Genomic DNA, 27239 nt, shown 5'->3' with positions numbered 1-27239 from the left:
ATTTCCGTGACAACATCCTGCCCCCAGACCTTGAGGTCCAGGTGCCATCTCACCTGGTCCTCCCACAGCTGCTTACTGGGAGGACGAGGCCCGGCAGGGTCCAGCCCATTGGCCTGGGCGTGCCCGGTAACCTCTGGGTCAGGCACCACGCCCACCTCCCCGCACAGGCCCCTCCTATGGGGCGGGGCATGAAGCCTATGGCCAGATGACCAGTGTCTGCACCCTTGGACCCTGGACAGCGTTTCCTTCATGGCCCAAGGGAAAGGAGGACCCTAGACTCTCTGGCTTAGGGAGGAGGGGTGGACACAGGCCGTGCCAGCCTGCAACCTGCTTTTGCTTTCACGTTCTTAAAGGGTTGAAGAAGAACAGTATCTAGGGATACACAAAAACAATAAGAAATTCAGATCTGTGTTTATGTGGAACACGGCGCTTGCTCGTTCTGCTGAGGCTGCTTTCTCACCAGATGCGGAGCTGACCCGTGGGGAGAGGGCGCGGCCGGCGGAGCCTGACATGTGCTCCCTGGCCCTTTGCAGGCAATGTTTGTCCTAATGCTCTCCCTGCATCCGTCCTGGCCCCACAGACTGGAAGAGGGACACGAGTCCCACACGGACGCTCAGTCCCCCTCCAGCTCATAGAGGCCCCAGAGAACACCCTGCAGGCCCGTCCACCGTGGGAGGCTGTGCCAGAGTACACGGGTGATGGATTTCCCACTCTGGCTTCCCTTCCCCAGACGGTTAAATTGGATGAAGCAGTGATCCCTTTCCACCCGGAGAGCCTGTGGTTCAGCCCGACTTACAGGATGTCTTTATCCTGGGAGGTTCTTACAAAGCTCTCAGACATCCATGAAGAGCCTTGCACGTCTTCCCCGTGCATCCTCCCCGTGCAGTGCCTTCTCTCCCCAGCAGGCTTCCACGAGGCAGCCGGGCCCCAGACCTCCAGTCTTCCACTGGGCCTGGTGGGTGGACTGTCCCGCCCTCTCTGAGGTGATACACAGCAGGAAAAAGGCTGAGGGGGTGACGTGTGCAGACCCTGCTCTCTCTGCCGGCAGCTTGGGGGCCTTACACACGTTGCCCCTGGGTCTCTGGCCAAAGTCAGGGTCTCCCGCTCCCCTCCCTCAAGGGGGTTTCAGGGCCCCCATGTTGCCTGTGCAGAGTGGTGTCAGGAAGGTCTCACTTCCCAAGGGGTGGCATGTAAGAGAGGCAGGATCTTGCTGCTCCTTCCCCCGCCCCTCCCTCCTCCCTTTTTGAGGCACATTCTGGGGGTCTTGGCTGGTGGCTGGCTGAAGGCTGGCAGGTGCTGGCCCCGCATGAGGTGCCCCGCAGTGGCCACGTTGTCCTTCAGTGACTTGGAGGGACAGTGCCCACGGCAGCTTGTGCCCCTGTGCTGAGACTGCTTCACTTAATCAGCGTGTCCACACCGAGCCTCTTTCCCCGGAGAACTTGACGATCTGAATAAAGGACGCCGTTTCCCCGGTTCTCCCTGGAAGAGAGGAGACGTGCGTGGGCAGAAGTCACAGCGGCGAGGAGAGGCTGGGTTGTCGGAGGAGGAGGGGAGTGTGTGCGTGTCGGAGCTGGGAGGCAGGCAGGCGACTGTTGGGCGGGCACAGAGTCCCTCGTTTACAGAGGCGGGCGGGGTCCCTGGGCCAGCGGGACGCTGCCCGTCATCTCAGAGGATGCCAGGATCTTATTGTGCCTGGTGGCAGGGAGAGCCGAGGCCGCACGCGTATGCACCGCCAGTCTTGTGTCCGGCCTGGCCTTGCGCTGGAACGGGTATCGCGCCTTCCTCAGCGCAGGCGGCAGGTCTCTGGGGTGGGCTCCCTGCACTGGGAGACTGTGAGGCCTTTGACACTGGCCTTCTCCCTCCCGTGCCCTGCAGTGGCCGTCCTTGTCAGGGAGGCCCAGGGAGCTGATGGCCAGAGGGGCATGGCTCTTACTGTGACTTCTTGAGGGCCTCAGACCCCACAAATGTCACTCCTGGCTGAGGACCAGGGCTCAGAGTGTGAGGAGGTGGCAGCCTCCCCATCCTTCCCAGGGGGGCTTGCAGACATAAGGGAAGGGGGTGTGACTGTGAGGAGATCCCAAGGGAGGGCCTCTGACCCGGGTCACGCTCTGCCTCCACTCACAGAGACACAGGTTGGGTCATTTCCACACGGCCTCCGTGCCAGTCGGTCAAGTGGGCTGCTCTCCTGGGATCTGGGAGGACTCAGGGGAAGAAGTGAGACTCCCCAGGCTGGCAGGGAGTCATCAGGGCCTCAGAGCTAGACCTCACGGGTGGAAGAGGAGGCCAGCTGCCTGCCTTAGGCGCGTGGGGGTCTTCATCCTGAGAGGTGCGATGACGCCTGTCCTCCCCCCTTGCTGGGCCCTGTGGGGACCACAGGGAGTAGCTGGTGTGAACATGCTTCGTAGTGTGGAAGGCACTGGGTTGTTCTTAGAAGCCGATGTGTTCTTTTTAATGTTTATTAGAGAGTGTCTACACTGACTGGTTGGAATTGGACTTTTTGTGAGGAGATCTGTGCAGAAGCTGCTTTCCATGGGGAAGGGCCTGGCTGGCTTTCCGGCGACTGCACGTCCTGGCTCCAGGAGTCTTGTTGGCCTGTAGGAGTGACCAGCTCTGCCTCGCAGTGTGTGGGAGCAGCCGTGTGTCCACTCATGCCCGCAGGAGCCTGGGACCCCGCAGGTGGCATCTGATGTGACCGCCTGATGACCAGGGCCCCTCCGGCCTCCTTAGCAGGTTGGTGTGAGTCAGAGACCTCTGCTCAATTCAGTGGCTCTTTGAGCTCCTCCTGCGTGCCAGAGCCGCCCCTGGGCCCTGGAAGTGGAGACAGTCAGCCAGTGGAAGGATGGGGACAGGAGGTCATTCCCGACCAGTGAGCCCTGCAGACGATGGCGCTCTGCAGTGAGTGCACGCAGGGTGCTCTGCTCTCTGCGCCGACAGCGTCTGTCCTCACAGGTCCTGGGGCCTTAGACCCTCAGGAGGTATCATCGCCCCTGTCACGTCCCCCAAAGGGAAGGCAGCATCGTGGGAAGGCTGCCAGTGTTGTCACGGAATCTGCACTGACCCGTGACAGATGGGAGGGACTTAGACCCGAGGGAACAGCGTCATAAAGACCACGCATTTCAGTGCCAACTCAAAGAGTGACTGGGATCTTTCCTACTTAGAAATTACGTGTAGGTAGTTTCTTGATTTAGGATTTTGTCATCGTTGTGTCTCAGAGGGGAGGTGGATTAGAGATAACAGGTTAAAAGTGGGTGAGCTGGCATCGGGAGCAGTCATAAGAGGCCAGTGACCATCGGATAACCATAAAGGGGCGTGAGGACTGCAGGCGTGGCAGATGCCCCTTGTGTCGCATGGTCTCTGAAGTGCCGTCCGCTGGGCAGCCAGACAGTGGCTGAGGGGTGGGCTTCCGTTGTTCAAAGGCAGCTGAGTACCCACCTGTGGGCGTCCCTGTCCTGAGGGTAGAGAACCAGGTGTGCTCTCTTCTCAGCTTATTCATTGAGCATCTGCTTAGTGGGCACGTAGTACGTACCTGTCCTTCATCTGTTGGCGTGACTCTTGGTGGCAAAACCCCGTGCAAGTGAGCTTTACAAACAGAGGCGGGTTAATTGATTCACATAATGGGAAGTTGGGGCAGAACTGGTCTGGGCACAAAAGGACCCAAGGACTCATTCAGTATACATTTTTAAAAAACTTTTTTATTGAATAATAATATACATACAGAAAGTGCAGAGCAGGAGTGAATTTTCACTAACTGACTACACTGGGAACCAGCATCCAGACCACAAAAGGAAACAAGACAGGCATCACGGGCCTCACGCTGCTCCCAGACGCCGCCCTCGGGCAGCCCCTCCCCTGGCCCCAGCGGCATGGAGCCGTTTGCCTGTTTTGCAGGGTGTATCAGTGGAACCACACGGTGCGCGCTTCTCCGTGTGACTCATCTCGTTGGACGTTGTTTATGATGTTCGTCCACATTGTTGTCTGTGCTCCTAGGTCTTCGTGCTGACGTGCGTCTGCCATTGTTGAATCCGCAGGCTCTGTGACGGGCACGCGCACTGTCTCCTGACTGGGCTGTTAGGAGAGAGGGACAGTGGCCTTTGGTGCCTGGCTCTCAGGAACGCTTGTATGCAGTTTGAGCTGCTGGTCTTGGGATGTGCGCATGTTTGCCTCTGGTCGATGCTGCCCAGTGGTCGTCCCAGCCTGCGTTGTCACCACTCAGGTCTGGTGGCTCTGAACCTAATGCTTGAATCCGCTCACTGCCCCCTGGGCGTTCTGGGAGGAATGCGGGGGACCTCCCTGTGGGTTCAGTTTGCGTTTCTCTGATGACTGATTTGAGCTCCTCATTGGCTCTTTGGATATCTTCTTTGTGAAGTGTCTGTTCACATTTTTTGCCCATGTTAGTAGTTGAACCGTGTGGCTTTTTCTGGCCGATGTGTGTGAGTCCTCTGTGTTCTGAGCGTGAGGCCCGTTGGATTCGCGTGTCTCATGGATCTCCCACTCTGCTGTTGCTTTCTTACCCTTTTGATGAATAGAAGTTCTTCATTCTGTAAGTCCTATTTATTGCTTTTTCTAATGTGTGGCTAGCACTTTTTGAACATTACTTAAGAAATCTTTGTCTACTCCAAGGTCATAAAGATGGTCTCTTCTGTCTGTATTGTTTACCTTCTATGTGTAGATTTGCCATCCCTCAGGAATTGACGTTCGCGTGTGCTGTGAGGTCAAGGTCATTTGGGCATCCAGGTGACCGTGCGCCATGTGCTGGGGAAACCATCCTTCGCCCACTGGTCCGTGCGCCTGTCCTTGCGCTGTGAGCACACCGTGTCTGTTACTGTAGATCTACAGCGTGCCGTGACGTCTGCCAGGGTGGGTCCTCCAGCCTTCTTCCTCCCCCGCAAGGTCGCCATGGCCAGTCCGCGCCTGGGCTTGTACGTGAACTTTGGGTCACTCAGCAGGTGCTTATTAAGACCCACGCTTTTTCACTCTCAATCTCTGTGTGGTTGACCTTGCTTTCCCCTGTGGCAGGAGGGGAAGAGAAGGGACCATGTCACCGATGGTTCAGGGTTTCATCATCCTAGCTAACAACCTCCAAGGAAAGAAAACTTCTCTCCCTCAAATTTAAAATTTGAGGAAAAGACTGTGATTGCCCAGCCCAGGTCACACATCCACCTGTTATGCTGATTTCCAGGGTGAGGAGGAAGGGGGTTCAGCAGTTGACTGAGCTCTGGCGAGGGCCCCTCCCGTGGAGGGGAGAGAGTCGCTCCTTCACGGTGGGCAGGCTGCCAGCCCAACTGGAAACTAACAGCACAGTTAGCGGAGAGGGTGTTGGAATCAGCTCTGACGGCTGAGCAGGAGTTCCCCAGGAGACGTCCCGGGGACAGAGGACCCAGGCAGAGACGCACAGGCTGCGTGCACAAGGCCCAGGTGTGTGTTGTGGGCGGAGAGAAGCTGTTAAACATGACACCTTGAAAACCCAGGTCCACACAAAGCCTGCGTGTGGCTCTTTGTGGCCGCTTTATTCATGATCGCCCCAACTAGAAGCAACCACGGTGTCCTGCCATGGTGGGTGGGTCAGCAAGCTGTGGTCCCTCCAGACGATGGAATACTATTCAGCAATGACAAGAAATGAGCCAGCAGGCCACCAAAGACACAGAGGAACCTTAAGTGCATAGAGCTAAGTGAGAGAGGCCAGTCTGAAGAGGCTCACCGAGTGCCCTCTGGAGAAGGCACAGCTGTGGAGGCAGTGGAAAGACAAGTGGTTGCCTGGGGTCGGGGTGGGGTCAGTGTGAGTGGATGAGGCTGCCCGGTGTGACTCTGTGTGGGGCACATGTGACCCTAGACATTGGTCAAAGCCATTGAATGTGACGGCACAAAGAGTGAACCTTCATGTATGCAAAACTTTAGAAATTGTTCAGGAGGAGCCAGCCCTGTGGCCCAGTGGTTAAAGTTCAACACTCTCACTGTTTTGGTAGCCTGGATTCGGTTCCTGGTCGCGGAACCACACCACTCATCTGTCAGTAGCCATCCTGTGGTGGTGGCTCACAGATAACTAGAAGGATCTACAATTAGAATATACAACTATGTACTGGGGCTTTGAGGAGGAAAAAAAAAAGAGCAAGATTGGCAATGGATGTTAGCTCAAGGCAAATCTTTCCCAGCAAAAAAAAAAAAAAAGATGTATGCACTTTTGAGAAAAAGCTTAGGATCAGAAAACAGCATTCTTAAAATAAACAAAAAAAATGTTCAGGAGGATGAGGGATTCCTGGGATGGAATCTAGAAGGTGACAAAACAACCCAACTTAGGTTAAGTGAGACAGTCTCACTGAAGGGGGTGGCGGGAAGGGTGCTGGCCTCAGGACTCTGGAAGTGCGTGAGTTTTAAACTAAAGGCAGAAGGAAGTGCGTGGAGCACTGAGCTCCAGCTGATGAAGCGTTTCCGCGAAGAGGCGGTTACCATTTCTCTACTGTCGCACGGTGCGCTGGGCGGAGCGGCGAGGAAGGTGGATGGTGGACAGCAGGAGCCAGGCCCTCACCGTGGGGCGGGAGGTCGGGTCAGCAAGGGGAGGGGGCTGGACGATCACATGGTGGGGATCAGAGGTGGAGATGTCAGTGCGGACGTGTGTTCAGTCACTAGAGAGCTGGGGGCTAGGTGTAGAAATGTTTATAGATTAAGTATATACACACGAGTTAGCATACACACGAGTTAGTATGCACACACACACACACACACACACACAGGTTTCTGGGCTCTGTCGGCTGCGGGAGCCCAAAGGAAATACCACCCCGGTAGCAACAAGCACACCCAGGACCCAGGGGTCGTGGATTCTAACACCACCTCCGGTGAGAGGAAGCTGGGACCCTGGGGCGAGGGCTGGCTCTAGGACTGGGCAGGAGGACACAGGGTGAGCCTGGACCACCTTCTAGTGCCAGAGAGGAAGCAAGTGCTCAGAAAACAGAAGGCACTGATGGGGTGTGTCAGAGGGACACAAGAGCCAACTGAAAGAGCTCCCAGAGGCCAAAGCCACAAGATGACGTTGAACTGGATTACGAGCCAGAGCACAACAGAAACATCCACAAGTCCATCCTAACATCACTAAGTGGCTGAACAAATAGGCAGGAGAGATGAGTCTCCTGTACAGAGAGTTCCAGATGGCAGCCACTCCACCCTCCAGGAGGGGAGCAGCCCCCAGCCAGAGGGGGGGGACGTGCAGGGTGACCTCCTTCCAGAGGGCACAGTGCAGACGGGGCAGATGGGAGCCGACGGGGGAGACCCGGCGCGCACTCCTCAGCCAGGCGATCGAGTCACCTCGACAGGGTGTGGCCTTGATACGACGTGATGCGAAGGACACCGGACCTCTGGGGTCTTCCACCCCAACCCAGAACCCGGTAATCCCGAGAGGAGCATCAGATCCAGCAGGGGGCCTTCCACAGACACGTGAGCAGCCCTCCCGACACTGTCAGGGCCTCAGACACGAGGCAGGGCTGAGAGACTGTCACAGCCCCAGGGCCGAAGGAACCCAAGGACTGGAAGTCTTCTGGGACCCCGCACGGGGTCCTGGAACAGAGGGGGGCATTAGGGAAACTCAAGGAGCATGAAGAAAGCGGGGACCTCAGTTCATGAGAACGTGTCAGTGTCAGTTCAAGATGGTGACAAACATGCCACATGACCTGAAGTGTGGGCATGGGGCCGCCGGGTGTGGGTGGAGGGGCCCTCTGACCTGTCTTCACTGTTTTCTCTAAGTTTGTTTTTTAACCTACGGGCCGCACTCGTAAAGCCCCCTGGACAGGAGGTGCTGCTCAGGGTGACATTACCGGCAGCAGAGCCCCAGCCACTGGAGTCTGCCCCTTGAGCACGCAGCAGGGTGGTGCCATGACAGGGCCACCTGTCAGAGTTGTCTCATGTGGCATCTGAGACGGCCGAGGGACATGACGGGTGTGCAGGGCCTCCAGTGTCCAGCCGGGTGTCGGGTGGGCTTTTCTTGTTTCTCCCGCTTCCTTCCTTACGACTCCTGGAGGTGAGTACTGGCCTGTCACCTTCCTGCCAAGGGTGCAGGAGCCCAGGGAGCTCTGGTGGAGTGGCCCCGGTGGGAGGGCTGGGTCACACTGGGCGGCGGACCCCCGGCACCATGTCTGCTGCGAGATGCCCGGTTTCGCGCTCAGCGTCAGGGTACAGGCGGCGCCCCTGCCCTGTGCACGCCTCATCTCCTCTGTCTCCCTCCTGGGAACCTCGGCTCCGGTGCCGGCCAAGCTGACCTCCTGCCGTTGGTCCCACAGGGCGACTATGACCCGAGCCGGACCAAGGTGCTGCACCTGCGCATGAACCCGGCCAGTGCGGCGCGGCAGCACCAGCACGAGGAGCACGCCCAGCTGCAGGAGGAGTGCGAGCGGCTGCGCGAGCTGGTGCGCGCCCTGGAGAGGGGTGGCCCTGTACCTGCCGGCCTGGAAGCCACCGCGGCTCTGCCCTCGTCCAAGGAGGTGACAGGTAGGCCCCCTCCCCTGTCCTTGACGGCCCTGGGCAGGCTGACCCAGACGGTCTGCTGGGGGCCTCAGGCGTCCATCCATCTGTCCATCTGTCCTGTGCCGGCAGCCAGGCCAGGGGGTGCCTGGACGGAGAGCCCAGGGCCGGGCAAAGGTTTAGTCGCCTGGGGCTGCGGGTCACGGCAGGAACTGTCTCAGGGAGCAGTGGACACAGTGGCTGAAACCTTTCAGGCCCCTGAAACAGATTAACGTCGCTTGTCAGCTTTACATGAGCCCGGTCAGTCATGGATGAGTCCAGGGCTCTGTGGAGGTGGGGCCTGTCCTTCACTGCTCAGAGTGCCTCTCGCGGTGCCCGGAGAGCCCTTTCGGCAGAGGCCTGTGCCGTGCGGAGCATGCCTTTCCCAAGGCGCGCGTCTCCCTCGCCTCTGCAGCTCTGCCAGTCAGGGTGACCGCCTCTGAACGCGCGGCTCACCACCTCCAGTGTAGGAAAGTGACCACTGGAGTCTGCAGTCCATGCCTTGGGGACTCTTATAGTCGTCGAGCCCCGCCCCAGGAACGTCCACCCTGCAAGGGCAGAGAAAAGTGGGTCCATCAGCACAAAGGGGGGACTCTTTGGGGCCCAGTTTTCCCAGGGTCACCATGCACAGTGCAGCCCATGGGGCAGGCTGGGGGTCCAGAGGGGCGCCCGGAGACTCACTTTGCTGTTGAAGGGTGCCTGGCGCTGCTGCCCAGTCAGCCTCGGCTGGCCTGGGACGAGGGCTCCCCAGCTTGGGCGGAACAGCACTGATGCCCTTCGGCTCTCGTGTCTGCTGCTGGCTCTTCTCGCCCCAGCCTGGTGATATTTGCAGGGATGTCGTGTTGGGGAGTCAGGCTGCTGTTTTCCTGCCATCTGCCTCTTGGTTTCTGAGTTCTTCTTCCTCCTTGAAGCCCTCTGTGTTTCCTGGTTGTGCATTTGTCATCTTGTCCCTGTGAAGGTGGCCGAGCAGTCACCCATCAGGCAGAGGCAGGAAGGGTGTGCAGCCATCAGCTCATCTTCCTCCCTCAGCTGGGACGAGCCTAGCTGAAACGTGCTCCTTGGTCAGGGGTCTCAGATGCAGTCCATTCTCCCTCTGTCTGTTTCACTGTCAACCTGACGTGGAAGGAGCCTTTCTCAAAGCACCTGGGGCCAGCAGGCACGGCCCTGTGAGCTCCTGGGGGTGGACGACCCTTGGCACAGTGCCTGGCACACAGTGGGCTGGGGCTGACCTGATCTTGAGGTCGAGCGCTCCGGGGTCAGCCAGCCCTGGGCAGGTTCCCAGCTGTGCGCGCCTCACGTTGTCACCCTCTTGAAACTGCAGGCTCTTGCTGTACAACAGAGGCTGATGGTCCCGCAGCAGAGAGGCTCAGAGGCCCTAACGCAGAGCCTGGTGCGTCGTGAGCTCATAACTGCTCCTCGTCAGGAGGCCTGTGGTTCTTAGTCTTGTCCCAGTTCCCAGGACCGTCGGCCAGTGTCCTCTGGGAGACGGGTTCCCGCACCATCGTGGGGTTCAGCTATGACCCTGGCAGGACGGGGTTGAGTGGGAATTTGCCAGCCTCACCTGAACTCGGGCCTCTGGGTGTTTCATGAGATCATGTTTGCTCTGCGGTGGCTTTCCCGCGATCTTGCATCGGGCTCGTGAAGAATGAGCACAGGCCATGTGTGCGTGAACTGCACACCCTCTTGTGTACGCACGCACACCCACCCCCATTCACACCTATGCACACATCTCCTTTCACACCTCATGCACAGCCTCTCCCGTCTTATTTTCCTGGGGTAGTCTGGAACTCTAATCTCTGTGCAGGACCACAGGGACCCTTAGTCATTTCCATCCGTTTTTTCTGTGAATTGGAGCATCAGGACACAGAAGTGTGACAGAAGCATGCCTGAATTCCTAGACAATTCCCTCTCTCCTGGGTGGGACAGAGATTGTCACTAAGGCTGCACGAGGCCCCTCTGGAGCTCAGAACCCGGCGTGCCACCCTCTGGGCTGCCGCTCTGCTCTCCTGACCATTCAGCCACTCCCTGGACGTCCACATTTTCCCCACCTCTCCCTTTATGGTCCTGAACAGCAGCTGCTGCTTGAGGCCACTGGGCAGCAGCCAGGTTAGAGAGAGGATCCTGGCATCTGGGCACGCAGAGACGGGCCTTCCCAGAGCCTCTGTCCTGGGGCAGCAGACGGAGCCCCTGTGCCAGGCAGCCTGACCGGGTTCGCTCCCAAGTGCCGACTCAGGGCTTCTGCAGCTGGGAGTGGGCTTCGTGACCAGCTCGCCAGCAGTCCTGTCCTCCCCTGTGAGAGCCGGGAGAGGGGACGCACTCTTGCAAGATTACTTGGCAAGCGGGTGGCCATGCTGTGGTTTTCAAGGTCCGAATTCTCCTTTCTTCCGGGTGTTTTTCCAGCCGCAGCTCCTCTCCTGCCTTGAGCTAGCTGTGTGTTCTTGACAAATTCAAGAGCTGAAAATGCAAACTGAGAGCATGTTCAGGTGGCTCCTCACTTTGGGAGAGGACTCCTAGAAGGGCTCCTGACCGTCGTCTGACAGGATAGGTCCTTTATCCAGTGAGGTTTGTCATGCTTCTCCCATCGAGCGGGCTCTGTGCTCGGTCGTGGTGACAGAGTTGCTCGGAGTCTGACCAGGGCACTGTGACGGGTGCCCAAGGCCTCAGTGGATGGGGGTTAGAAGTTGCTTCTGCGTCACACTGCAGGATGGGGCATCGATCGGCTTCCCTAAGGGACCTTGGAGCATAGGTGAGGCCCAGGCTGCCTGGAGGACAAGGGCCCCGGCCAGCAGGGGCAATGCTGTTGCCTAGCCGACTTGGAAGGAGTGAGGATGGTGGGGCAGACGGGGCCGCGGGTCCAGCAGAGACGCCGGCTGAACGTGTGCCTCTGCTCTGCTCCCCCTGCGGCTCCATAGATCATAGGAAGGGTAGTTTGGGTTTTTTTTTTTTCTGTTTTTCTTGAGGCTTAAACCCACAAAGAGAGAATTCAGCAGCAAACCTTTGGAACCTGGAAAGTCCGTGGGTGGGTGGTAAGATGATAAGCAGACTCAGGAAACCGGAAGTCTAAGCTGGCAACAGTAGAGCCAGGAACCAGCCAGCTCTGCCCCCAACTCCCCAAAGGCCCAGAATTGGCAGCAAGGCGCACGGGGGAGGGGCAGTGCCTGGCTGAGATAAGGAGGATTGAGGAGGCTGCTGGGGAGCGTGTGAAGAGGCAGCCAGACCCCCGGGACTCGCACCCAACTCCACTCAGTGGGCACTTGCCTCTCCTCTCCAGCAAAAACGAAAAACGGAAGACAAAAAACAGGTTTATTTTCTTGGAGCAGTGATGCCCAAAGGGTAGCCCCAGGCTGGCAGCGGCCTCCCTGAGAACTTGTTAGAAGTGCAGGTTCTTGGACTCCATCTCAGACCTGCCGGGTCAGAAGTCCTGGGGCGGGGGCAGCAATCTGTGGCCATCCAGATGCTCCCTCACATTTGTGAACACTCCTCTGGAGAGGGATGGAGAGGACCCCTGGACAGGGCACCATTCAGGACAAGAGCTGACCTGGACGCAGGATGAAGTGGCCAGTGCAGATGGACCCAAGGCACCCAGCGCGCCCCGCGCTCTCTCTCGACATTGCCCTCGGGCACACCCGCCGCCGGCTGTGACCTCCAGGGCAGGCTTTTCTTGGGGGGATCTGACCAGCTGAGAAGACCTAAAGGCACTGACAGTGGAGGCCCCACTGGAGGGCTCGGTTAGACCACTCTATGGTGACCTTTAGATGACGGTCTGCTCTCCTGCTCAGAGGCCCCTGTGCCTGTGGAAGCCACTCCTGGTTACCCATAGCGTGCCGTGATTCCCGGAGGTCTCAGAGATGGAGCGGGCAGACAGGAGAGAGAGTGCAGCTTGGAGGGAGCAGACCCTCAGAGTGGGGAGACCTCCAGAAAATGGTACCTGGGTGTCCTCAGAGAGAAGAGGAAGGATGTTTCAACAGCGAAATGAGCGCAAGATGCTTTAAAATTTTTTTCAGAGAAAAAAATACACTTTTGAAAGTTAAAAATATCAAGAGTTAAATGAAAATCCAAAGAGAAGATTTCTAAGATAAAATTGAGCAAGTTTATCTGAAAAGTAGAGCAAAGAGACAATGAGATGGGAAGCAGGGAGAAAAGGTAAGAGAATGAGAGGAACAGCGCGTGAAGTCCAGGATCTGAGGAGCGGGAGCGCGGCAGCAGAGGACGAGAAGGAGGGGGTCTCGCTCGGAACACTCGGCTTGAGGACGTTTCCCAGAGAGAGAGGAGGTGACTGCCCCGTGCTGGGTGCCCTCCGCTTGGAACACTCGGCTTGAGGACGTTTCCCAGAGAGAGAGGAGGTGACTGCCCCGTGCTGGGTGCCCTCAGGAGGGCCTGCCCCAGGATGAAAGTGCTCCCACACCAAGGCCCAGTACTGGATCCTGGTGGGAGCAGGGTTCTGCATGCTGCCCTGGGAGGAGGGCGCTGGAGAGGAGATCCGTGTGCTGAGGGCGGAGTCGGTCGGTAAGAGGCGAAAGTCGCAATGGAGACATGGGCCAGCAGAGGTGGAGTCACTGCCCCCCCGGGAGAAGGAAAGGCTCAGAGGAGTGTGGGAGGTGCTGTTGTCCCAGACTGGGCTCTCGGAAACAGTGTCCGTAAGTTTTGCATAAAAATAAAGCCTAAGGGTTAAAACGAGAAGCCAAGTCAGGCTAGGGACAGCCCCTGGAGGCGCTCGGGCTGCCCTGGGCCACGGCCAGTGCAGGCCCTGTGAGGAGGGACTGCAGAGGCTGAGAAGGGAGGCAGAGCCTTGATTAGGAGGCGCATGGGTGCGAGTGGGGCCGGGGCAGAGGCGTGTCAGGAGCCCGATGCTGAGACGGCGGCTAGACCAGCGGGCTGTAGCCACCAGGAAGTGTGGGTGGGAAGGGAGGAGTCGGGTCACCCCGGTTTGCTCTGGGGCACAGGGTGACCAAGCAGTTGCCATGGTGGGGGCGCAGAGAGGAGGAGGTCCAGGGCATGTGAGGAGTTGCTTGGTCCGGGTCAGCGCTCAGGGATACTCGAGGGGAGCATCCCTGCTGAAATCAAGGACATGCTCCCATGAGGGCTAGGACGTGCTCCCAGGTGGGAAAGGACATGCTCCCATGAGGGCTAGGATGTGCTCCTGAGTGGGCCACCATGTGCTCCCGTGTGGGCGAGGACATGTTCCCATGAGGGCGAGGATGTGCTCCTGAGTGGGCCACCATGTGCTCCCGTGTGGGCGAGGACATGTTCCCATGAGGGCGAGGATGTGCTCCTGTGTGGGCGAGCATGTGCTCTTGGATTGGTGAGGACGTGCTCCCAGGTGGGCAAGGGAGCTCTGAGAACTGCCCTGGTTTGCGCCCCATGGTCACCCGTAGCCTCATTGCAGTGTTTGTCCAACTCTTCACAGAAATCCTGTAGCACTTCGTGCTCTCAGGACCACTACATGCTACTTTCCCTGGCAAGTGAAGCGGCTGGGGCTCAGAGAGATGAAGCCCCATGCCTGAGCCAGGTGTCCGCCTCCAGGCCAGGCAGGTCTGCTGCCCACTGGCACTGAAGCATGGTCCCCCAGCCGGGCAGCAGCCCCATCCCCAGAGGGAGCATGTTAGAACAGCCAGGTGCCTGTTGGTGGCCATAAGCACCCGGGTAGACAGATGGCAGTGGCACTGCCATTGCCGAGGGGATCTCTGGCTTGCAGACGGAGCACGGTGGTGAGACGCCTGCCTCTGCGGAGGCCGAGTTTGTTTACTTCTGCGAGGCCCAGAGTTGTCAGCAGTCATGACTCAGCAGACTCTCCCTCCCCTGGGCCTCCTGCATGCATCTTCTGTGCACAGGGCCCCAGGAGCTCGGGGCCCAGGCTCGCGGGCTGTGACCTGTGACCTTCCCCCAGTTGGAGAAGCCTCAGCACTTACAGGCCTCTGAGCAGATTCTCTGGGTACCCCAGAGACATGTCCTGGAGAATAGGGCTCCAGGGTCTGTCTAGCTGTCAGCAAATGCCCCCACCCCCCAGACACTGTCCACCTTCCATTCTGGGACTGTCTACCCTCCACCCCAGACCCCTCAGGCCCGTCTGCCGCATCACCTCTGAGTGGGCAGCTCTCCTCCACCTGGGCCCATGGCTGTGAGGACAGGTGTTGCTGGCAGCAGCCAGGCTTCCTCTGGTCTGGGACCCGGGTAAGGGAGCAGAGGCGATGCAGAAACAGGTGCAGCGGCCCCTGCCCTCGGGCATCCTGGAATTAATATGGGCAGACCATATAAAATGTGGCCGGTTCCCTGACAGAGTAGTCATAGGGTTTCCTGTCAGCTGTGCACAGGATGTGGCCTTTGTTCTGGCCTTGCAGTGACCCAGGAGGTCGTTGTGAGTGAGCGGGGCCATCAGATGGAGCAGGTACACAGTGGCTTGAGCTGCGACCATCACGATCATGGGAGCAGGAGCGCGGGGGTGGGGTGGGCAGAGATGGAGGCTAGGCCAGTGGTAGAGGGGCCCCGGCTCCTGAGGAAAGCAGCTTTGCTAAAGAGGAGAAGGACACGTCCAGGCTCTGTGTGGACACGCTGGGAGCTGCTCTGGGGTCAGAGGGATGAGGGGCGCCACCCACCCTCTGGTAGCTCCGCTCTGACTGACAGTGAGGCAGGAAAACCTTGTCGGGAGGCTCTTCTGGATCCTGACAAAGGAATTGCTCAACAGCCGCACCGAGGGTACAGCCCCCTGGGTGGCAGGAGCCTGAAGATCCGCCGCCCCAGCTGACTCTCGGCTCTGTGCGTGGCCCCCCTGCCTTATCAAGGTTGGGCCAGAGAGATTATTAATTGCAATTTAATTAGGTAATGCATTAATATTAAAATAACCTAATCTTGTCAGAGCAACACGTTGAAGGTGATCAGATTTGTCACTGCCTGACTGTGTGGGTGCAGCTGATCCTGAGGCGTCTCTGGAGGAGGGGGAGGGTGGGGGCCCACCCGCTCTGCCCGTGGAGGCGGACACCCTGGGAGGGCCTGGCTGGGGCAGGCTTGGTGCTTATGCCGCCTGGGCCGGGAGCAGCTCTGCTGCTTTTCCTCTCTGTTCCTGCTTTTCTCTCCACACTTGTGACTCGCCCTCCTTCCTGTTCAGCCAGGGCAGGAGGGAAGGGCCACGTCGTGGGCCAGAGAGGTGCCTGACAGCATCTAGCCACCTGGGTGCAGGGTGCAGTGGGTGGCGGAAATCCATGCACGGGCTCCAACTTGGCACAGGCCTGTCTGAGTCCCTGCTGTCCCCTGGGCCCTGGGCAGGGGAGCCAGCCCCAGGCTTCTGTCTCCTCATATGTGACTTAGGGTGCAGTGGTGGCAGTTGAAGAAATCAAGTGGGCTCGCTATGGCTCCCAAAGCTGCGACACGTACTTTATTGGTCAGCAACCACTGGACACCTGCTGTGTGCTGGACTCACGGGTGTCCTCAGGACCTGCTCCCTGCCCTCAGGATGTCAGTGAGGGAGGAGCCACAGGAATCAGGTGGCCTCAGAGCAGCCCCTGCGGGCAGGGCTGCATGTGCAGAGGGGCACAGGGAGGGGGCTGTGGGGGAGGAGGCCGGGCAGCTTCCTTGGGCCAGGGCAGGGGCCTTCAGCCGAGCTTTGCAGGCCATGTGGGAGCCGAGGAGAGGGGCTGGTGTCCCAGGGGAGGGATCACGCGAGGTTGCACACACCCCTACCCCGCCGTGTGTGCCCAGCCCTGTGCCAGGCCGCGGTGCTGCCCTTGGGTCCGGCCAGCAAGGAACACGATCCTGATGGGGAAGGAAGACCAACATGCCCAGACCATCCCCGGGAGCTTTGCAGGGCAGGGCTGGGGGTTACTCATGGCATCAGAGTGAGGCAGACAGAGCGGAAGGGCAGCCTGGAGGAGCCACAGCGAGCAGCCAGCTGCTTTCCTCTGTGGGAAGTCAGGGCCCCGCACAGGCTCCAGGATGGCAGAGCTGTGAGGGACCTGGGAGGGCAAGGGCCAGAAGGCTGGGAGCACCTTGCTGGAGCAGGTCCCAGCGGCTGCCCTAGAGCAGTCACTCCCTCGGGAAGACCTTACAGTGAGCAGGGAGGCCTGGCCCAGCCATGGGTCCCACGTGAGGCTCCACGTGGCTTGGCACCTGGCACAAGGTGACAGAGCTAGTGTTTGCTGTGGCCAATGGTCTGGCTGCCCGAGGTCTAGAGATGGTTGTAGCCCTGAGATCAGGAGGCCATGCTTGACTCAGGAGCTGCCTCTGACAACTTCGGGGAGCAGGTACGAGCCCCCACCCCATCATTCTCCGTGGCCCGCGTAGGAAGCGTCCTGCCCTGCTCTTTCCCTGGCTCAGCTCGTTCCTCTCAGCTGGAGGGGCTGCCTCCGAACAGGCACGCAGACTGCAGGGAAGAGCAGAGGGAGAGGCAGGATTCGGACTCCCTTGGCCTCCCCCAGCCACCCCTCTGGGCCTCCGCAGAGCGCTCCCCGCTTGCCCACTGGCACCGGGTGCAGCAGGAGGGCCCATGTCTCTGTCTGAGGCCTTCCTTGCCCACCTGCCCAGGCCTGGCAGCACGTGGGGAGGGAGGGGCCGCTTGCGTCTGAAGCGGCTGCTGGTTTGCTTGTGCGGCCAGCCGGCTTGGCTCCCAGAGCTCTGCAGATGCCCCCAGATGGGGCAGTGGGAGCTCCTCAGCTGCCCCAGAGCCCTCACACTCCACCTGATGTTCCTGTCCCTCGGGGGCTGAGCAGCCAAGGGACCTTGAAGGGGAGCGAGAGGTTTCTGGACCCCGAGCTGAGGTGGCCTGGGCACCAGTGTCTTCCCCGAGAGACACGGGAAGCTCCAAGATCGCAGCAGCCAGAGGAGGCCCACAGCCCAGGCGGGCAGCCTCTCCCAGGCAGGGACCGGGGCACCAGATGCACGCCCGTGGGCTCATCTGAGAAGCCCTGCAGAGGCTCGGAGACCGAGCTGACAGTGGAACCCCAGCCCACGGCGGTGGGTCAGACACAGCCAGGGAGGCCAGAGTCAAACTGCGGAGCACTGAAGGCAAGAAGTGACCGTGCAGGTTCCTGCATGGATGTCAGTGCTTTTCTTAGGAGTGGGGTTGGTGGGTCCTGTGGAAGGGGGCCGTTCTCTTTGTGAGGAACTGCCACGCTGTTGTCGAGTGGCTGCACGGCTGCATGCCCAGCAGCCACGTGTGAGTCCCGTGGTCCGCGTCCTCACCGGCACCTGGTGTCACGGTTTGTATTTCAGTCTTTCTAACGTGTGTGTGGTGGACTCTCAGCATGTTTCCGTTTGCATTTCCCTGCTGTCTAAGGACGCTGAGCATCTTTTGTCCCATATCAGCCATCCCTGGATCCCCTTGGGTGGAATCTCTGCAAGTTTTTGCCCGTTCTTTGACTGGATTCTTACCTTAGTATTGAGTGTGGGCAGTTTCCTTTTCTAACAGTGTCTTTCTCAGAGCAAACCTTTTTAATCTGGATGCACGCTGATGAGCGGTTTTCTCTTGTAGGAGTCAGATCTAAGAACTCTGCCTGCCCCAAGGTTAAGACATGTTTTTTCTTACGTTTTCTACTGAAAGATTTTTAGTTTACATTTAGATCTGTGATCCATTTTGAGTTCATTTTTGCATACGATGTGAGATTTAGATCGAGGTACTTTCTTGGATTTGGGGTTTTTCGTATGAATGTCTAGTTCCAACATCATTTGTTGAATGTCATGTCTCTGTTGAATTTCCTTGGCACCTTTGTCAAATCAAGTGACTGGTTTGTTTGGGTCCATTTCTGCCCCCCTCTCTCTCCCGTTGCGTTGATCTGAGCGTGTCTGCTTTGCTAACATCACACTGTCTGGATGCTGTAGCTTGATAGCAGGTCTTAAAATCGATAGCATGATTCCTCCAACTTTATGCTTCTTTTTCAAAATCATTTTGGCAATTCTAGTTGTATTGCCTTTCCATATAAATTTTAGATTCAGCTTGTCTATATCTACAAAATTCCTGCCAAGGTTTTGGTGGGAATTCCATTAAATCTGTAGAGGAGTTTGGGGAGAATCCGTGTGTTTCTGTGATGAGTGTTTCCAATCCAGAACACAGGTGTCTCTCCACTGATTTGCATTTTCCTTGATTTCTTTCACCAGCGTTTTGTGGATTTCGGCACACGTACCCACTACGTAAAAATACACCTAAGTGTTTCATTTTTTTTTTTTTGGAGTTATTTAAGTATTTTTTGTTTGTTTTTACTGTTTCCATTTGTTCTTTGCTTGTGTGTAGAAATATGAGTGGTTTTTGTGTTGGTCTTGTATCCTGGGACCTCGCTGAATCACCTGTTAGTTCTGGGAGAGGTTCATTGTTGCAGTTTATTGTCTGCAATCATGTCATCTGTGAATAGGGAGTGTTTTGTTTATTCCTTTAAAACGTGGATGCATTGTATTTCATGTTCTTGCCTTATTCCCTGGCTAGCACTTCAGTACGGTGTTGAATAGGAGTGGTGAAAGTAGGCCTCCTGGCCACATTCCTGTCCCTGATCTTAGGGGACAGCACTCAGCCTTTCACAGTTAAGTGTGATGTTAGCTGTAGATTATTTGTCGATCCTCTTTATCAAGTTGAGGAAGTTCCCTTCTGTTCTTAGATTGCTGACAGTGTTTATCATGTCGGATGTTGAATTTTGTCACATGGTTTCTCTGCATCAGTTGATATGATCATGTGTTTTTTCTTCCTTAGATTGTCAATGTGGTGGATTATTTGTGGAATGTTTCAATATTGAACCAGCCTTGCATTCCTGGGATAAATTCCCTTTCGTTGTGGTATATTCTTCTTTTTATATGTTGCTGGATTCTACTTGCTAATATTTTGTCAATAATTTTTGTGTCTTTGTCCATATTGGTCTATAGTTTTCTTCTTTTGTCCTTGTCTGGTTTAGGTATCAGCGTCATGAAAGAAATGAGTTAGAATGTGTTCCTCTTCTGTTTTCTAGAGGAGATCATGTAGGATTAGTGTTATTTCTTCTTAAAATGTTTTGTAAGATTCCCTGGTGAAACTGTCTGGGCTTGTGTATTTCGGTTGTCGGGGGTTCTTAATAGTTAGAGGTGCAACAGACTGAATATTTGTGTCCATACCCACCCCCAAGACCTCTATCTTGAAGCTTAACCCCCAATGTGACGGTGTTGGAGGTGGTGCCTCTGGGAGGCAACTAGATCGTGAGGGTGGAGCCCTCAGGATGGAATTGCTGCCCTTGTAAGAGAGACTCCAGAGAGTTCTCTCGCCTCTCCTGCCATTGAGGACACAGGGAGAAGACAGCTGTCTGTGGACCAGTAAAGTGCCCTCACCAGACACAGAATCTGCCTGCACCCTGGCCTTGGCCTTCCACCTTCCAGAACTGTGGGACACCAATGTCTCTTGTTCATAAGCCCCCTGGTCTACGGTGTTCTGTTGTGGCAGCCCAAACAGACTAAGACAATGGGAATATCAGAGGATCTGTTTTATCTTGGGTGAATTTTGGTAGTCTGAGGGTTTTTTTGAGGAATTGGTCCTTTATTGTCTAAGTTATCAAATTTATGGCATGGAATTATTTGTACTGTTCTCTTATTAATTTTATAATCTCCACTGATGCAACGATAACCCCCTCTTTCCTTCCTGATTTTGGCAATTTATGTCTTTGCTCTTTTTCTCTTTGTCATCTTTGCTGGAGATGTATCCATTTTGTCAATCTTTCCAAAGACCTAGCTTTTGGTTTCATTGAGTTTTCAGGATTGTTATTCTATTTTCAATTTTACTGATTTTTGCCCTTTTCCTTATTTTTCCTACCGTCTACTTGCTCTGGCTTCATCTTGCTCTTCTTTGTCTAGTTCCTTTCTTCTTTCTTTTTTTTTTTTTCCTTTTGGTGAGGAAGATTTGTCCTGAGTGAAGATCTGTTGCCAATCCTCCTCTTTTCTGCTTAAGAAAGATTAGCCCTGAGCTAACATCTGTGCCAGTCTTCCTCTACTTTGTATGTGGGACGCCTCCACAGCACGGCTGATGAGTGGAGTAGGTCTGCACCCGGGATCCAAACCCGTGAACCCCAGGCCGGGGAGTGCGCAGAACTTTAACCACTCAGCCATGGGGCTGGCCCCCTGTCTAGTTTAAGGTGGAAGGCTAGATTGCGGATTTGAGATCTTTTTTGTTTTCTAATATAAGCATTTGGTGCTGTAAATTTCCATCGAAGCACTACTTTAGCTGTATCCCACAAATTTTAGTATGCTGTAATTTCTTTTTCAGTTCAAAAAATTTTCAAATTTCCTTTAAGATGTCCTCTGTGATTCATAGATTATTTAGAAGTGTGTTTTTTAATTTCACAGTGTCTGAAGACCTTCCAGGTATCTTTCTGTTACTCATTTCTTGTTTAATTTTGTTATAATCAGGGAATATACTTTGTATAATTTCAACTTTTTTAAATTTAAGATTTGTTTGATGGCTGAGACTATGAGCTGTCTTCCTAAATGTTCCATGTGCACCTGATAAAAACATATGTTCTGTCCCTTAATAGGTGTATTTAGACCGTTTATATTTCATGTAATTTTTTAAATGCATTTGGTTTTAGGCCTACCATTTTAGGAGTCATTTTGTTTGCCCTCTGTATTTTATTCCTATTTCCCCTTTTCTGCCTATTTTCAGATTCTTTGAACATTTTTTAGTATTCTATTTGATTTATCTTAGTTTTTTAAGTTATATGTCTGTGGATACTTTTTGAAGTGACTTTCAGGGGTTACAATATACATGCTTAACTTTTCACAGTGCTCTTGGACTTAATCTCTTACCACTTGAGGATGATCAGATCTTGGAATGTCAGCTTCCACAGCCCCCGTGTCGTCGTCATTGTTTGTCCTTACTCTGTTTACATTGAAAATCCCACCATAAGATGTTATAATTATTGCTTTTAACTGTCACACATATTTTAAAGAGCATAAGAGGAGAAAATTGGTTCATGATTTTTACCTAGGCTTTAAAATTCCTGTGGCTCTTCCTTCATTGCTGAAATTCCAAGTCTCCCTCTGTGTCGTTTCCTTTTGCCAGAAGAACTTCCTTCAGCATGTCTGTTAGTGACGGCTGGTGATGGCTCCTCCTCGCGGTCCCCTTTGGTCGACAGTGTCTTTATTCTCCCTCGTTCCTGACGGGTGTCTTTGCTGCATGTGGAATTCTGGGCCAGCACTTCTTTTCCTTTAACACTTCAGCAACGGACATTGTTCCCCTACTTTCTGGCCTCCACGTTTCTGATGAGTCATCTGCAGGCATTCAGGTGATTTCCCCCCTGGGTTAAAAGCAGAGACTGTGAGAAACCTAGAGCAAGTGTAAGGATATCTGTAAGTTAGAACTGAAGGGACCGGAAAGATGCACCAGACAAGGATGGTGTCCAGTGGGTTTCGGTGTCCGTCGCCGCGATGACAGCGGTAGCGTAAAGGGGTGGGCCTGTATGCTGATGTGATTTCCGTGTCCAGTTTCAGTGGTAAAGCCTTGTTTCTAAGGCGACTGTGACAAGCTAAGGACATGTTTTGTAATCACTCACTTCTTGGGGCGTCTGACTGTTCTCACATCTCCGTCATCTTGGGCTTGGCGCCTCTTGGCTGTGTTTTTCCTAGCAAGTTTATATTTTCTTGGTTCTTTGTATGCTGCTTGGTTTTGGATTGTGTTCTGCACATTTTGAAGATCATGTCATGAGATTCTAGGTCTTTGTGAAATTCTGCGGAGAAGGTTAATAATCTCTGTTGGCTGGTCGGTCTCAGCAGCCCGTCGGCCTGGGCGGGTTCAGCCGCAGTGCCCAGCACCCTCCGAGAGCTGTGCCTCTGCTGTCAGCTCGGTTCCAGAGCCTCCACGGTGCTCTCTCGGTCTGTTTGGGTCCTGGGCAGTGGTCCGGCCCGCAGTCCAGTTCTCAGAGCCCTTGCTGTGGTGTTTAGGGCTGGCTCCCCACACGCCCAGCTCAGAGGGACGTTTAGGCGTCCGTCCCTCTCTGTGTGGGCACGTCCTCTGGAATGCCTGTCCCGATCTCTCCTCGTTCTCCGCTTCCCTGAGGGCTCCCTTCCAGGCTCTGGCCAGAAGTCAGGGCTGTGCTTCCGGCTCTGCCATGCGGTGCCCTTCCCGCACGTGCATAGGCACTGGAGCCAGCACCAGCGGGGGTGTGGAGAGGGAGGCAGCGGAGTCACCCCGCCCTCTCGGGGTCTCAGCGCCGCAGGTCGGAGAGAAGGCTCGCTGTTCAGGTTCAGGAGTCTGCTGCACCTCCGCAGGATTGCCCGGGGCCGGGATGGGGGAGGGTGGAGAAAGAAGAATGGAGGCACTTCCCCTCCTTCCTTCCTGGGCCGGAAAGCGAGGGCTTCTCTCGACACTCTCTCTGCCTGCTCCCAAGCTGGGCGCTACGGGGCTCCAGACAAACGGCAGCAGCAAACTCAGGAAACTCCAAATGTAAAACTCACCCGTGTGAAGTCGATAATCTGAAGAGTCCTATGCTGTTAAATAAACCGAATCCATAATCAAAAACCTTCCGGAAAAGAAATCTCCAGGCCCAGATGGTTTCACTGGTGAATTCTGCCAAATATTTAAAGAAAAATTAACGCCAATTCTCTACATTCTCTTCAAGAGAATTGAAGGCAGAGTACTTTTCAACTCATTTTATGAAGCAAATATTATCCTAATTTCAAAACCGAAACCTACAGGAATTCATTTTTTAGTTTATTCCAGGAATGCAAGGCTGGTTCAGCATTCAGATATCAACACGATCAAATCAGTTGATGAAGAAAAAGCATTTGACAAAATTCGACACCCACAAAACCTCTCAGCAAACTAGGAAGAGAGGAGAACATCCTCAGCTCAATAAAGAGCATCTACAAAAACCCTCCATCTGACACTGTACCTAGTGGTGGATGGTTCAGTGCTTCCCCTCAAGTCAGAAATGTGGCGAAGATGTTGACTGTCGCCACCCTGATTAAGGAGAGAAAACGCACCAGACTGGAAAGGAAGGGACAGACTTTCTTCCTTGCAGATGACGTGATTGTCTATGTAGAAAATCACAAGAAGTTAAAAAACCAACAAAGTGAGTTCAGCTGATTTTGGGTAGTGATCCTGTATTCTGCAACCTTGCTGAACTCACTTGATATGAGATGTGAGTGTGTGTGCACGCGTGTGTATAATATGTGCATATGTTATATGTTATGTACTAGCAAAGAACATGAGGAAGCTGAAATTAAAGACATAAAACCATTTCTATTCCCTCTCCCCAAAATGAAATTCCTAGAGTTAACAAAATGAGTGTAACAAAACAGGTAAAAGACCTGTATGGTGAAAACTGCAAAGCATTGAAGCAAGAAGCCAAAGGAGATTGAAATAAACCAAGAGACATACGGAGTTCGTGGATGAGAAGATGCGTGATCATGCGGGTGTCCGGTCTGCCCAAGTTGATCCGTACACTTCCTGAGTTAAAACAGGAAGGGCTTGGGGATATTTAGAATTCTGGGTCCTTCCTCAGTCTGCCTGTAGCCTTTTACTTTTCTGGGTCTGCAGTCAGCTGTTCCGTGCATTCTCTCCAATATTAATCGACGCCTTCAGTGAAAGACAAGTTTGAATTTACTTTCTTCATCTTTCCCAGAACCGGAACTCATGAATTTTTATAGCAGCGTTACTCATAGTCACAAAAACTGTTAACAGCCCAAATGTCCTTTAATGGATGAGTGGATAAACACCCTGGTCCATCGGCCAGTGGAATGGTACTCAGCGTGCAAATAGCCACCGCCGACGTGCTCAACGCGCGGAGGGCTCTCGGAGGCTCTGTGCGGGAAGCGAGCCAGGCCTCGGGGCCCGTTGCCAGGCCGTTCTGGAAAGGCAGAGGTGCAGGTCGGAGAGCAGACCAGTGCCTGCAGGTGTTGGGCCCGGGGTGCTGCCAGGCGTGCCGAGAGAACTGTCAGGGCACGGAGCCGCACTGCGTCTTGGCGGCGGCGTCACACAAGTCTGTGCCGTGCTAACCCTTACAGAACCGCACGCCAAGTACCAGGTTACTGCATGATTCTCTAAAACTTTAAATAAAAATGGCAGCTCACTTTAACTGCTAATAAGGGAGAATATTTTATTTCTCCTCTCCAGAATGGTCTCATCATCACCCATGCTCCTTTATCTCTTTTTTCATTGTTTCTGTAGAAACTTAACTTTTAATTTTGCTTTATGATTATTTCATATGGAAAATTTCAACTTCTTTTGGAGTCTCACCTATTAATTCCACTACTTTTAAGCTTAGGAAGTTCTTTAGTGATTTGACAAATAATTCTATTTTCTTCTGGGATCTTTTGGCTTATTGTTCATATTTAAAGATTTAATCTACTTGGAGCTTATTTTAGCGTGTGGTCTGGGGTCAAGATCTAAGCTGACCTTCTCCCAGATCTCTGAACAGCTGCCCTGGGCCATTGATCAGATAGCCCTCCTCGCCCCTTAGATTTATCACGCGTCCATATCTTTATTGAATTCTTACACTTAATAGGATCTGTATTCATGTTTCCTGGTTTTTTATTCATTTATCTCTACCATGTTTTTAGTCATTATAACTTTAAAATACATTTTAATATTTGGTGTGGAGCCAGGCATTACTTTTTTTTTTTTCACTTAAAGATTTTCTTACCTGTTTATTATTCTAAATGAATTTTAGAATTACTATGTCAAGTTCAAGAAAAAGCCATTGAGGTTTTATTTTTTACTGAAATTGCATTAAAGATATAAATTTCTTTGGTAGGCGAATTTTCAGCTTCACTGCATCAGTGTCTCTGGGATGGGGGTGAGGCCGGGCCCGCAGGACAAAGAGGAGTCCCAGGTGCAGACCCATGTGGCAGGACCCCCTTCTCAACCGCAGGGAGGGGGCAGTCCCCTGGACACGTGGAGACCCCTGCAGGTGCTTGGTCCTGGGAGGCACGGGCCCCCCTGACTGCGTCTGCTGCTGGGCTGGGGTCTGGGTCAAGTGAACTTTGGGTCCCTGAGGGAAGGGCCTTTGAGCCGTGGATGGAGAGCTGTGGTACTTTCTCGCCGCAGCCCTGGCTTCAGAAACCCTGAGAGCCTGTGACTTTGTGAGTTTTGAGATCAGGCAGAGCTCGCTCTGGGAATCCCTGCCCACGGCCCAGCCATGTGACCTCAGGCCAGTTTCTGCACCCTCCCGGCCTCAGTCCCCTCAGCTCTGAGATGAGGTCAGTCTCCCTGCCCCAGGACCATTGTGACGGCTGCCTCTTGAGCTCTGGCACAGTGCCTGCCGGCGTGTGACGCGGGCTCGGTGTGCTGGCCATGGTGACGCCGTTCTCACCAGCCCCGTTGGCCTGGACCACCAGGAGCCTATCTGTGGGGAAACCGAAGTGGCCCCACGAATCCTATTGCCTGGCAGCTCCAGCCCACTCAGTTCTGCCGGCTTGGATCGAGTATCCGCCTTCATGGGAGGAGCCCCAGGCCCTAGGAAAGGCAAGAGGCAGAGGGCACCTGGAAGCTGAGGGCACTTTTGGCTTCGATGGAAGTTGCCTGGTGGCCTGAGGGTTAGAACTTGGGTACAGGTCCTGCTTGGCCACCTGACAGCTGGGTGGCCTGGGCAGGGCTCATCTCTTCTCTGGACCTCAGCTTCGCCATCCGTGAAGTGGGACGTCATTCCAGGTGCACAGGGCGGTCGTGAGGCCCAGGGAGGCCCCAAGCAAGGTGATGGTGGCACATGGTGTCTGCACACAGCCCTGAAGACGGTGGGAAGTCACTGCCGTTGCTGGCAGGGAGGGAGTGCTGCCACCCAGAGCTCCTGAAATGGACGTCCCCGTCACTGGCTGCGGCTTCTGCAGAGCCCACAACAGCCCAGGGCAGGAGCCGTGTGGCCCCGTGTTCTCAGCTGCTCCAGGCCTTGCAGCGCCCTGAGGTCGGCAGAGTCCCTGTGGTGCGGGAGAGAGAACAAGACATGGACAGGGAGGGCGGCCTCAGGGTCAGCCCTGGACCGAGACACCGGGCACGTCTCCCCTGACAGGTCTCAGGCAGGCCCAGGTGCCGTCCAGGTGGGAGAACAGCCCGAGGCCCCAGCCCACCCTCCTTCCCGCTTCCAGACACTGGGCTGTGTTGGAAACTGGCTGGCACGTTAATTACTGCGTGTCCCAGGCTGTTCCCGTCCTCACTGTTTGTTTATTCTCAGTGTCAGGTAATAAAGGGCAACACCATCAATTGGGTGTTTAATTGGAGTTGTAAAGAAGTCATGTAATTTAATCAGTGGGTTTGCAGGCAGACGGGGCAGAGGAAGGGGCGTACCTGCCCGTCAGCCTCGGCTGCCGCAGACCCAGCCCTGCCTCACCCTCTCCCTGGAAACAAGTGCCCCCAGCTGGCCCTGCCACTGTGACTCAGCACGGTGGCCTGGGCCCACCTGGGCCTTGGCCGTGTCTGTGGGGTGGGGCCCAATGTGGTCCATGGGTGGTCGCCAGCACACCCTCGTTCCCCTCCCCAACCCTCTTCTCCACTGCTTGGGGGAGAGCTCCGTGCTGTGCGGTGGAGAGCCAGCCCACCTGGGCAAGGCTGTGTGCTCGGGAACCAGCAGTGGGGGGCAGCGTTCTTGGGGAAATCAGGTGGCCAGAGGAGCCCCGGCTGGCCTGCGTCCAGGGAAGAGCTGGTCTGCAGGGTCTGTGGTCTCTGTGCTTCCTTCCCTCAGCTCCCGACTCTCCACTTGACACTTCCCCGTGTCCCCGTGGGGGTCTCTCAGGCACTGCAGAGCCAGCACATTCAAAACTGAACTCCCACACAACGACAAGATGCCACTGCGCCCCTCTTGGAATGGCCAAAACCCAGCACCCAGACAGCA

At 55.1% G+C, this 27239-nt stretch overlaps 1 protein-coding gene across 10 annotated transcripts in view; it reads left to right on the top strand.

The window, feature by feature from the left end:
* Positions 1-27239, top strand: part of MAD1L1 (mitotic arrest deficient 1 like 1) — a 415485-nt gene that overhangs the window by 315082 nt on the left and 73164 nt on the right. For all 10 annotated transcript variants that reach the window (XM_014846667.3, XM_044746860.2, XM_014846671.3 and 7 more), the window contains one exon: positions 8265-8472. In XM_014846667.3, the coding sequence (XP_014702153.1) occupies positions 8265-8472 (208 nt within the window). The remainder of the gene's footprint in view (positions 1-8264; positions 8473-27239) is intronic.

Source organism: Equus asinus, chromosome 14 (assembly GCF_041296235.1).
Source record: "Equus asinus isolate D_3611 breed Donkey chromosome 14, EquAss-T2T_v2, whole genome shotgun sequence".
Lineage (NCBI taxonomy): Eukaryota > Metazoa > Chordata > Mammalia > Perissodactyla > Equidae > Equus > Equus asinus.
This window is presented reverse-complemented; position numbering and strand designations above follow the sequence as displayed.